At 68.5% G+C, this 10,385-nt stretch overlaps 3 protein-coding genes across 3 annotated transcripts; 2 read left to right on the forward strand and 1 right to left on the reverse strand.

The window, feature by feature from the left end:
• Positions 1 to 512: 512 nt before the first annotated feature.
• On the forward strand, positions 513 to 1,532 carry LOC127396137 (tubulin alpha-1C chain-like). Its single transcript, XM_051643741.1, has one exon. The coding sequence runs from the start codon at positions 623 to 625 to the stop codon at positions 1,511 to 1,513; it is 891 nt and encodes a 296-aa protein (XP_051499701.1). The 5' UTR covers positions 513 to 622; the 3' UTR covers positions 1,514 to 1,532.
• A 665-nt stretch (positions 1,533 to 2,197) lies between these two features.
• PRPH (peripherin) lies at positions 2,198 to 4,896 on the forward strand. Its single transcript, XM_051643743.1, has 9 exons — positions 2,198 to 2,553; positions 2,980 to 3,040; positions 3,285 to 3,380; positions 3,467 to 3,628; positions 3,700 to 3,825; positions 3,903 to 4,123; positions 4,452 to 4,501; positions 4,667 to 4,743; positions 4,837 to 4,896. The coding sequence occupies exons 1-9, from the start codon at positions 2,198 to 2,200 to the stop codon at positions 4,882 to 4,884; spliced, it is 1,197 nt and encodes a 398-aa protein (XP_051499703.1). The 3' UTR covers positions 4,885 to 4,896.
• A 1,757-nt stretch (positions 4,897 to 6,653) lies between these two features.
• Positions 6,654 to 8,607, reverse strand: C1QL4 (complement C1q like 4). Its single transcript, XM_051643740.1, is given in 3 exon segments — positions 6,654 to 6,834; positions 8,073 to 8,469; positions 8,471 to 8,607. Coding segments are annotated over 3 exon segments (702 nt in total). The 5' UTR covers positions 8,596 to 8,607; the 3' UTR covers position 6,654.
• Positions 8,608 to 10,385: the final 1,778 nt, after the last annotated feature.

Below are 10,385 nucleotides of genomic sequence, written 5' to 3' on the forward strand. Positions count from 1 at the left end.
GCTGGGCCTGCCGAGCCGCCGGCTCCGCTGTGGGAGCTCCCAGCACATCAAAGGTTCAGCTGGTTACCCGTGGGCTGGTGTGAGACCATGGCTCCAGCTGCACCCATCCTGGGCAGGACAAGGGTGCAGAGCCATGGGCGACCTGCTGCAGACCCTGCTGGGGCCTCCAAGGCAAGACCAACAGTCGTGAGCAGCAGAGCTGAGTGTTTAGCTTGTGCTGGAGCAGCTCCTGGCCTGGGAGGGGGGCAGGGGATCTTGGTGCCTGCCTGTCCACCAGTGCCTTGGGATGGTGGCTCTGGATACCCAGTGTGCCCTGACTCCAGCAGGAAGGTGGGAGCCTTTTCCAGGGGCCAGTTGTGCCCCTGCACGAGGGGCAGTGGCTGCGGGCAGGGCTGGGACACGAGGGCCCGTGACCCCAGGGCAAAGAGTTCCCAGAGGCCTGAGATCCTGGGGGAAATGTTTCCACTGCTGGGCAACCTAGTAGCAGCTGAAATGCGGCCTGGCTGACAGGTGGGGCTTGTCTTGCCTTCCGTTTCAGGCTGACCAGTGCACGGGGCTGCAGGGCTTCCTGGTGTTCCACAGCTTCGGGGGTGGCACCGGCTCCGGCTTCACCTCCCTGCTCATGGAGCGCCTCTCCGTCGACTACGGCAAGAAGTCCAAGCTGGAGTTCTCCATCTACCCGGCCCCCCAGGTCTCCACGGCCGTGGTGGAGCCCTACAACTCCATCCTCACCACCCACACCACCCTGGAGCACTCCGACTGTGCCTTCATGGTGGACAACGAGGCCATCTACGACATCTGCCGCCGCAACCTGGACATCGAGAGGCCCACCTACACCAACCTCAACCGCCTCATCAGCCAGATCGTGTCCTCCATCACGGCCTCCCTGCGCTTCGACGGGGCCCTGAACGTCGACCTGACGGAGTTCCAGACCAACCTGGTGCCCTACCCGCGCATCCACTTCCCTCTGGCCACCTACGCCCCGGTGATCTCGGCCGAGAAGGCCTATCACGAGCAGCTCTCGGTGGCCGAGATCACCAACGCCTGCTTCGAGCCGGCCAACCAGATGGTGAAGTGTGACCCTCGCCACGGCAAGTACATGGCCTGCTGCCTGCTGTACCGCGGGGACGTGGTGCCCAAGGACGTCAACGCCGCCATCGCCACCATCAAGACCAAGCGCAGCATCCAGTTTGTGGACTGGTGCCCTACTGGTTTCAAGGTGGGCATCAACTACCAGCCCCCCACGGTGGTGCCCGGGGGGGACCTGGCCAAGGTGCAGCGCGCGGTCTGCATGCTGAGCAACACCACGGCCATCGCCGAGGCCTGGGCCCGCCTGGACCACAAGTTCGACCTGATGTACGCCAAGAGGGCCTTCGTGCACTGGTACGTGGGGGAGGGCATGGAGGAGGGGGAGTTCTCGGAGGCCCGGGAGGACATGGCAGCCCTGGAGAAGGATTACGAGGAGGTGGGGGCTGACAGCGTGGAGGGGGAGGAGGACGGGGAGGAGTACTAGTGCCTGTGCTTGCTGGGAACCCTCTGCTGTGTTCATTAAAGTTGCTCTTTGCAGTCTTGTTTTGTTTATTGTCCCTGCACGAATTGGTCTCATGGTGGTGTGGGGGATGTACCCAGGGGAGGTGGGGGCCTGGGCGGCTGCCTGGTGTCCCTTGGCTGTGCCCTGCTGGGCTGTCTGCCCTGGGGGAGGATTAATGTACCCCCCATTTTGTCCCCAGTGATCCTTGTTGTAGAGGTAGGACCCCAGGCGGGGTGAGGAGGACCCCTGGGAACACCTTGGCTCTGAAACAGAACCCCCAGGGGTTGCTCTGGGGCTGGATGTGACCTGGCTGAGGTGGGGGTCTCTGCAGCCTGTGGTGGGGTGTCTGTGCTCCCCTCCCCCCATACTTCTTGTACACCCCCTAACTCCTGTTAACTCCTGCACCCCGTGGGGGTCCCCTGCCCCTTTCTCCCTCTGAGTGGGGGTCTGTGCTCCCGGGGCTCCCCTATCCCCACAGCCCCTGCTGTTACCGGGCTCTTACGCCCGCAGCCCCCCCCTACCCGAGGGGCCTCCCGCCGCCCCGGTCCTTCCCCGCCCGGCAGACCCCTCCCCTCGCACCAGCAGCCCCGGGTTCCCCCGGCGGGGCGGAGCCGCCGCCCGCTATAAACAGCCGGTACCGGCTGCCGCCACCCTCCCGGTACCGTCATGAGCCGCGGCGGCCGCGCCCCCCCCTCGCCCCGCACCCCGGGGCCGCCGCCGCCCCTCACGGTGGCTGCGGGGCGGCTGGCGGGGGCGGCGGCGGCGCGGGGCGCGGAACGGGAGGAGCTGGCGGCGCTGAACGATCGTTTCGCCGCTTTCCTGGAGCGGGTGCGGGCGCTGGAGCGGCAGAACGGGGCCCTGAGAGCCGCCCTGGGCCCTCCCGCCGCGTCCCGCACCGCCGGGCTGGTGCGGGGGGAGCTGCGGGGATTGCGGGAGCGGCTGCAGCTCCTCGGCCGCGACCGTGACCGGCTCCAGGCCGAGCGGGACGGGCTAGAGGCCGAACTGGCGGCCCTGCGGCAGCGGTGGGTGGGCGGCGGGGCCGGGGGGGGGCACCGGGAGGAGGGATGCACCGGGGTGGGGCCTGGGAATACACCGGAGTGAGGGATGTGCCGGGATCGGGGTGTGCACCGGGATGAGGGATGCGCCAGGATTGGGTCCGGGGGGTGTACCGGGATGAGGACCGGGGGATGCCGCGGCTGAGCTGGTGAGGGCGCCGGGATCCACCCGCAGACTCTGGAAAGCACCTGGGGTGCACTGGGATGCACTGGGAGTGGGCGAGGCTCTGGGGAAGGACGCAGGGTTGGGACTGGGAGGGACTGGGAGAGCGGAAGGGCGGGACACGGTGTGGACTGGGACGAGAGCTGGGGGGGCACACGGGGCTGGGGTTGGCAGCAGGAGGCACGGGGGGGGCTGCATCCTGCCAACCCCCCCACCCCTATTCTCCCCAGGCTGGAGGATGAGACACAGAAGCGGGAGGATGCGGAGCAGAGCCTGGTGCTGTTCCGCAAGGTGAGGGGGCTGGGGGGCCTGTGTTTCCCCCCCCCGTGTGGTGCCCATGCCCTGGCCCCCCCCCTCCCCGCCCAGTGCACACCAGTGATGCCCCCCCCATGAGCCCCCCAGCCCTGCTGCCCACCCTGTGGCGGCCCCAGACATGCCCTGAGCACCAGGGGGTGCTCATTCTGCACCACCTCCGGGGGGGGGGTCCTTGGGGGGGGTCCCATCCCCTGGGAGCTGCCCCACAGCTCTCCCCCAGGACATGGACCAGGCCACGCTGTCCCGCCTGGAGCTGGAGCGCAGGGTGGAGCTGCTGCTGGACGAGATCGGCTTCCTCAAGAAGCTGCACGAGGAGGTGGGGGGCTGGGGAGGAGGGGTTCGGGGGGGGCTGGGGGCAGGGAGTGTCTGTGCCTCAGCGTGACATCCCCTGTGCCCACGCAGGAGCTGCGGGACCTGGAGATGGGAGCCCCGAGCCCGGGGGGCCCGGGGGAAGGGGGGGTCTGCAAACCGGAGCTGACGGCGGCGCTGCGGGAAATCCGCGGCCAGTACGAGAGCATCGCCCTGAAGAACCTGCAGGAAGCCGAGGAGTGGTACAAATCCAAGGTACCCGGGACTGGGGGGGCCAGGGGGGCGTGTCGGGGTGTCACGGGAGCCCTGACCCCCCATCCCCACAGTTTGCCGACCTGTCGGACGCTGCCAACCGCAACCACGAGGCGCTGCTACTGGCCAAGCAGGAGATGGGCGAGTCCCGGCGGCAGATCCAGAGCCTCAGCTGCGAGGTGGACGGGCTGAAGGGCATGGTGAGAGCCGGGGGGGCCCGGGGGGGGCCGCAGGCATCGAGCCCCAACCCCACGCAGCCCCTTCCCCCCGCCCGCAGAACGAGGAGCTGCAGCGGCAGATGCGGGAGATGGAGGATGAGTTCAGGGAGGAGGTTGGGAACTACCAGGACATGGTGGAGCAGCTGGAGCAGGAGATCCAGCAGATGAAGGAGGAGATGTCCCGGCACCTGCGCGAGTACCAGGACCTGCTGCACGTCAAGCTGGCCCTGGACGTGGAGATCACCGCGTACCGGAGGCTGCTGGAGGGCGAGGAGAGCCGGTGAGCTGGGAACTGCGATGATCTGGGGTTCTGTGCCCTGCTCCGTGTCCCCAGTGCCAGGGTGCAGGGTCCGGCGGGGGGAGAGGGTCGTTCCTCCCCTTTCTTTGGGCCATCCTGGTTGTTACGGGATTTTCGTGCCAGGAGGGAAACCCAATCGTTACCGTGGGAACTTGGGACCCAAGCAAGGTGGGGGTGGGTGGATGGGGGAGGAGCTGCCCCCAGGTCCTCGCCTTCCCCACCCCGGGCACAGCCACCCTGGGCACTGGGTCACTGTGACTTGATGCTGGGCCCCCCCAAGACCCCTCCTCACCCCCTTTTGCCCCCCCAGGATCACTGTCCCCGTGCATCCCACCACCTCCTTCACCATGAGAAGCTCAGGTGAGGGGGGTTGAGGGTCCCCCAACATGTCGAGGGAATCTTTTCTCCCTCTCTTGGGGCAGAGACCCTCTCTTGGGCCCCTGTGCCCCTGCCTGGGGTGGTCTCGCCACCCACTTGCACCCCAGGGGGAGGCCGGGGGGGGTTCACAGCCCCTCTGTGCCCCAGTGCTGGAGCTGCAGCCTGAGGAGAGCCCGGCAAGGAGGGAAGTGCTCATCAAAACCATCGAGACACAGGATGGGCAGGTGAGGGGGGGTCCCTGTCTTGGGGGGGGATGTGGGGCAGCCCTGCTATGGGGCTGACCCCCACCTTCTCTCCCCCACTTTCTCCCCCCACAGCAGGTGGTGACAGAGTCGCACAAGGAGCAAGCGGAGCCAGGGAAGTGATGGAGGGACCCACCCCCCAGCCCCATCCTGCACTGGGTGGGGAGGGGGCTTCGCTGGACCCACCTGTGAGGGCTGGGGGCTGAGCATGGGGCTGGCTGCCCCCCCCCCCGGCCCCTGCTGCCAGCACCGTGGCTCGATGCTGCAGCACATCCTGGTGCCTTGTTCCCCCTCCTATTTGCTATTTTTTCCCCTATTTATTTTCTCCCTGCTGGAACTTCAGCTCTATCCAATGTTTCTTGAATGTCTCCAGAGCCGGGGAGGTCCCAGCTGCCCCCAGGGTTGGGGGCTCTGGTGCTCCCCAGGCCCTTGTCCCCCCCCAGGGTCTCTGCCTGCTGCCCCTGGCTCTGGGTCCGTGGGCTGGGCTGAGGGTGGGAAGGGGTGCAGGGCCTGGCTGGGGTGTGGGGGAGACTCTGTGGCTGCCCCCCCCAGTGTCCCCATCCTGCTTGAGTGGCAAATAAAGGCTGTGACAAGGACGGAGCTGAGTCACTCGTGTCGGCCGTGGGCTGGGGTGGGAACCTGGGGGGGTCAGGAGGAAAATCCTGGGGTCAAGGAAGGACCTTGGGAGGGCGACTGGGGAACATCTGGGGACAGGGGTGTTTCTCCAGAGTTTGGGGACACCATGTGGGGGGATGACCGTGGCGAAGTGGGGGGCACCGTGGGGAGCAAGGATTTGATTCCTCCCCCAGCCGGGACCCCCACCTGCCGGGGGAGCGGGGTGGGGACAGTGGGGACGCACCCACGGACGCGGCACAAGAGGGAAGGGTTTGATGCTGCACCTCGAGGTGCCTCACGATGGCAGCACCGGCCCAGGGACACGCGGGGACAGCGCCGGGGATGGGGACAGGGATGGGGACAGGGTGGGAACAAGGATGGGGACAGGGATGGGGACGGGGATGGGGACAGGGATGGGGACAGGGTGGGTACAGGGATGGGGACAAGGATGGAGACAGGGATGGGGATAGGGTGGGGACAAGGATGGGGACAGGGTATGGATAAGGTTGGGGACAGGGCCCGGGGGACCCTTTGTGCCCCACTGGGCTCTGCAGGGCTCAGACAGGGGGGACCCGGCCCTGCTCCACCCCCCTCCTGCGGAGACCCCAAACGCTGGGGTCCCCAGCACGTCCCCTGACAGGGGTGGCCTGTGTCTTTGCACACCCGTGTGCGTGGCAGGGGGGGGTGTCGCTGCCCCCGGTGGCAGCCGGCACTGGGGGAAGGTGACAATGAGGGTCCCCAAGCAGTGGCCCGGAGTTCATCACTGGGACAGACGGGGCCAGCACCAAGGAGCGAAGGTGGCACAGTCCTGTCCCTGGGATCTCCTCCCTTCCTCTTGTCCCCAGGGGTCCCCTCCAACCCCCCCCCCCCAATCCCTTGGCTCCCCCTGTCCCCAGGGGTCCCCTCTATCACCCCCTCGGCAGGCGAAGGCAGCAGCTGCACCCCCAAACCCGAGTGTTTTATTGGGGGGAACACAGAGCCCAATGAGCAGCCACAGGGACAGGGGACGAGGGGGGTCCCAGGGGATGAGGACATCACCGTGACACCCCGACCCCCTTGGGGGTGCTGGCATGCGGGGAAAGGGGCGCACTGAGGGGGGCGCGGGGTGGGGGGGACGGACTGTTGTGGGAGGCGGGGGTTGCGGGGCAGCGTGGGGATCCTCACGGGTGTCTCATCCCACCCAACTCAACAGCGGGGGGACACCAGGGGGAGCTGGGCCCCCACCTCCATGGCCGCAGCCGTGTCCCCATGGCCGGGGAGGGGTGGGGAGGGCGGGGGTCAGTCGGGGTAGATGATGAAGCCGGAGAAGGTGCTGTACTTGTTGGTGTTGCCGCCGTGGACTTTGCCCCCGTCCAGCTTGACGCAGACCTCGTCCCCCACGTCCAGGTGCAGGATGACGCTGTTACTGGCGTAGTCGTAGTTCTGGTCCGCGTCCTGCGCGATGGCGCTGGCCCGAACCTGGGGCCGGGGGGGGGGGCCACATCCATCAGAGACATCCCTCCCCTCCCGCCCTCTCCCAGACACCCGGAGAGTCTGTGGGGCTGGGAACGGGGGGGGGCTGAGCTGCTCTGGACCCCCGCTCAGCCCCTCAGTCCATCACTGCTCAAGGTCACGCCGCCCGCCTGCGGCAGCGCTGGGGGAAGGAATCGGTGTCGTCCCCCCCAACCGGCCGGCAGCGGGGACAGGGGGGGACTGGGACAGATCTCCCCCGCACCCCAGGGTCCCCCAGGATAGGGCCACCCCCCCACCCAAAGCAGGCTGTCAGAGTGGGGTGTCACTGGGCGTGCTCTGTACTGAGGACCTGATGGTGACTTGATCCAGAGAACCCAGGGCCTGGGCCCCCCCGCCCCACCCCACACTCCTGCACTGCCCCCAGGGAGCCGTGGTGTTCCGAGGTGGGGGGGACAGGGCAGCATCGACCAAGCTGGATCGATCCTTATTTATCCCCTGACAAATGGGGGAGTGTCCGGGGTGAGGGGGTGCGGGAGCTGCTGGCCGGGCTGCACCTCCATGAACAAAGGGACTGGTGGGGGGCACAGCCCGTCCCCCCCGGGCTGGAGGGTGTCCCAGCTGGTCCCAATGGGCCCCATTCCTAGAGATTCTCAGGAGTGTGTCCCCCCTGTCCCTGTGGCAGGAGCCGTGGGGACATGGGTTTCATGTCCCCAAGGCTGAGGTGATGGGTGTGGGGGGGGTAGCTCCCCCAGTCACCCCCCTCCATGATCCCAGTGGGCGGAATGGGATGGGGGAGGAGAGGAAGGGGTTACTGGGGTGGGGGGAGCCCCAAGGATGGGGGGAAATGAGATAGGGGAAGAGGGTGGGAATTGGAGTGGGGGGAATTGGATGGGAGAAGCAGAATGTGGGGACTGGGGTGAGGGGAATTGGGAATGGGGGATCGGGAGTGAGGGGAACGAGGATGAGGGATGAGGAATAGGGGGAACCAGGATGGGGAAACTGGGATTGAGGGAAACCAGAACGGGAAAACAGGGATGGAAAGAAACAAGATGGGAAAACCACGGCAAGGGAAGTGAGGTGGGGAGATTGGGATGGGGAAAATGGGATGTGGGAGACACACAGAGAAATGGGGCCGGAGGACCCAGGTCGGACCAGGGTGAAGGACCAGCCGGGGGGAGCAGGGTGGGGAGCAGGGATAGCGGAGCAGCCGCGGCGGCGCTGCAGGTGCCGGTGCCTGCCCGTACCTGCCCGTTCTTCATGAGATCGGCCCACATGCTGGTGCCGTCGCCGCCGCGCATGAGGACGTGGTAGGTGAAGAAGTAGATGCCGGGCAGGGGGCAGGTGAACTTCCCACTGGAGGGCTCATAGTAGTTGCCCACGTTGGTGACCACGTCGTCAAAGCGCAGCACCTCGTAGCCCTCGTGGGGCTTCCGCAGCCCCGCGTAGAAAGCGATTTTGGGGCTGTAGAAGGAGGGGATGTACCCCCCGGGACCCGGCCCCGGTGGCCCCGGTGGCCCCGGCCGGCCCGGCTCACCCGGCGGCCCCCGCGGTCCCGGTGGTCCTGGGGGTCCCCGCACCCCGGCGCGGCCCTTGCGGCCCGGTTCGCCCTTGGCGCCGGGCAGGAAGGGAGGCGGGGACGGGGGGGGGCAGCTCGGGGCCGGGGTAGGGGTCGCAGACCATGCGGCAGCTGCCCAGCATCTCGTAGTGAGCGGCCGCCTTGGAGCTGTGCACCAGCAGCGGGATGGCCACCAGCAGCACCAGCACCATGGCCACCCCAACGGCCGCCCCGGCCACCCGCTTCCTGCGGCTCAGCCGGGAGGCGGCCAGAGCCAGCAGGTCCTCCTGGCCCTTGGGAGCGATGGTGGCACCGGGAGGGGGGGACGGCACCCAGCCGCCCACCGAGCCTCGAGCCCCGGCGGGCACCGGGCTGGGAGTGGGGATGGGGATGGATGGGGCTGGGGATGGAGGAGGGATGGGGAATAGGGGGTGGTCACAGCAGTGGGGCTGGGATAGGGACAGGAGCTGGGTTGGGGACAGGGATGGGGCTGGGAATGGGGATAGGGATAAGGATGGGGCTGGGAACGGGAGCAGGGGTGGGGACGGGGTTGGGGACAGGAATGGGGCTGGGGATGGAGACGGCAAAAGGGCTGGGAGTGGAAACGGGAGCAGGGATGGAAGTGGGAACAGCAGCGGGGCTGGAGCCGGAGATGGGAGTGGGGACAGGGATGGGGACAGGGATGGGGACAGGACTGGTCACAGCAGCAGGGCTGGGACCGAGGATGGGACGGGAAGCGGGGCCAGAGCCGGGAGCGGAGCTGCGGATGGAGCCGGGACTTGCGCTGGTGAAGGGAACGAGACCGGAGCCGATCGTGGAACCAGGAGCGGAGCCGGGACCCGAGACAGTGACGGAGCCGGGAGAGGAGCCGGGGAAGGGGCTGAGACCGGAGCCGAGGAACGGAGTCAAGACCGGAGCTCCCGCAGCTGCCAGGACCGGAGCCGGGATGGAGCCGGGACCGGAGCCGATGATGCAACCAGGACCGAAGCTGGTCGGAGCTGGTGAGGTAACCGGAGCCGGGATACAGCCGGGAAAGAGCCGGGATACGGCCGGGAATGAGCCGAGACCGGAGCCGGGAAAGAGACGGGACCGCAGCCGGGATGGAGCGGGGACGGGAGCCGGGATGGAGCCGGGATGGAGCCGCCGCGATGCGCGGGGCAACTTCTCGCCAAGTTGCCCGTCAGCGGGACCCCCGGGAACGAAACCCCCTCCCGCGGGAGCGGCCCCCGAGCGGCCCCGCCGCTGCCCCGCGCCTCGGTCTCCCCGGTGACAGCGGCGGGGACGGGGACAGGGACGGCGACGGGCAGCGCTGCCTGGGGCCGGTTCTCCCGGAGCCGTCCCCACGCCCCTCTGGGGGTCTCCGGGGACGCGTATCCCAGTCCCGCGGCGGAGCCCCCCCCGGTGTCCCCTCTCCGGTGTATCCCCCCCCGCCGGTACCTGCCGCCCGCGGCGCCGGGAGCCACGTGCCGGGGCCGCCGCCCGCTCCGCGCCGCGCCCGCAGCCCCGCTCCGCCCGCCCCGCTCGACGGCACCGGGCACGGCGGGGGCGGGGGGATGAACGCGGCGGGGGGGGGTGCATGTGGCGGGAGGGGCTCGGTTGTGATGGGGAGCGGGGGGGGGGGGTGGGTGTCAGTGTACTCCGGGGGGTATGTGAGTGTGCAACTGGGGGGGGGGGGGGTCCGTGTGTGTGCACAGCTCGGTGTGTGTGAGCGGGGGGGGCAGGGATGGGGGGAGCAGGGTGCCCAGATGGGGGGTGCAGGGGTGCGTGTGTTGGAGACGGGGGCGGGGGGGGGTGGCAGAGCTGTGAGTGTGCAAGGGGAGGGTGTTTCACGGGGGTGGACGTGTGTGTGTGTGTGTGTGTGTGCAAGACCGGTACGGGGGTGTGAGGGGGGGGTATTTGGGTGCCCGGAGGGTGCACAGCTCCCCCAGCCCCCCCGGCCCCTGCACAGGGCCCGGGCAGCCTGGTGGCCACGGGCCCATTTTTGGGGACCCGTCGCCCGGGC

The sequence above is a fragment of the Apus apus genome, assembly GCF_020740795.1.
Source record: "Apus apus isolate bApuApu2 chromosome 28 unlocalized genomic scaffold, bApuApu2.pri.cur SUPER_28_unloc_2, whole genome shotgun sequence".
NCBI classification, from domain to species: Eukaryota; Metazoa; Chordata; class Aves; order Apodiformes; family Apodidae; genus Apus; species Apus apus.

Excerpts from the sequence above, each read along its gene's own strand:
- PRPH (XM_051643743.1), top strand. The coding sequence starts at position 2,198 with ATGAGCCGCGGCGGCCGCGCCCCCCCCTCGCCCCGCACCCCGGGGCCG. Across the intron at positions 3,826-3,902 it reads TGGACGGGCTGAAGGGCATG|AACGAGGAGCTGCAGCGGCA; the intron begins GTGAGAGCCGGG and ends CCCCGCCCGCAG. Across the intron at positions 4,744-4,836 it reads TCGAGACACAGGATGGGCAG|CAGGTGGTGACAGAGTCGCA; the intron begins GTGAGGGGGGGT and ends CTCCCCCCACAG.
- LOC127396137 (XM_051643741.1), top strand. The coding sequence starts at position 623 with ATGGAGCGCCTCTCCGTCGACTACGGCAAGAAGTCCAAGCTGGAGTTC.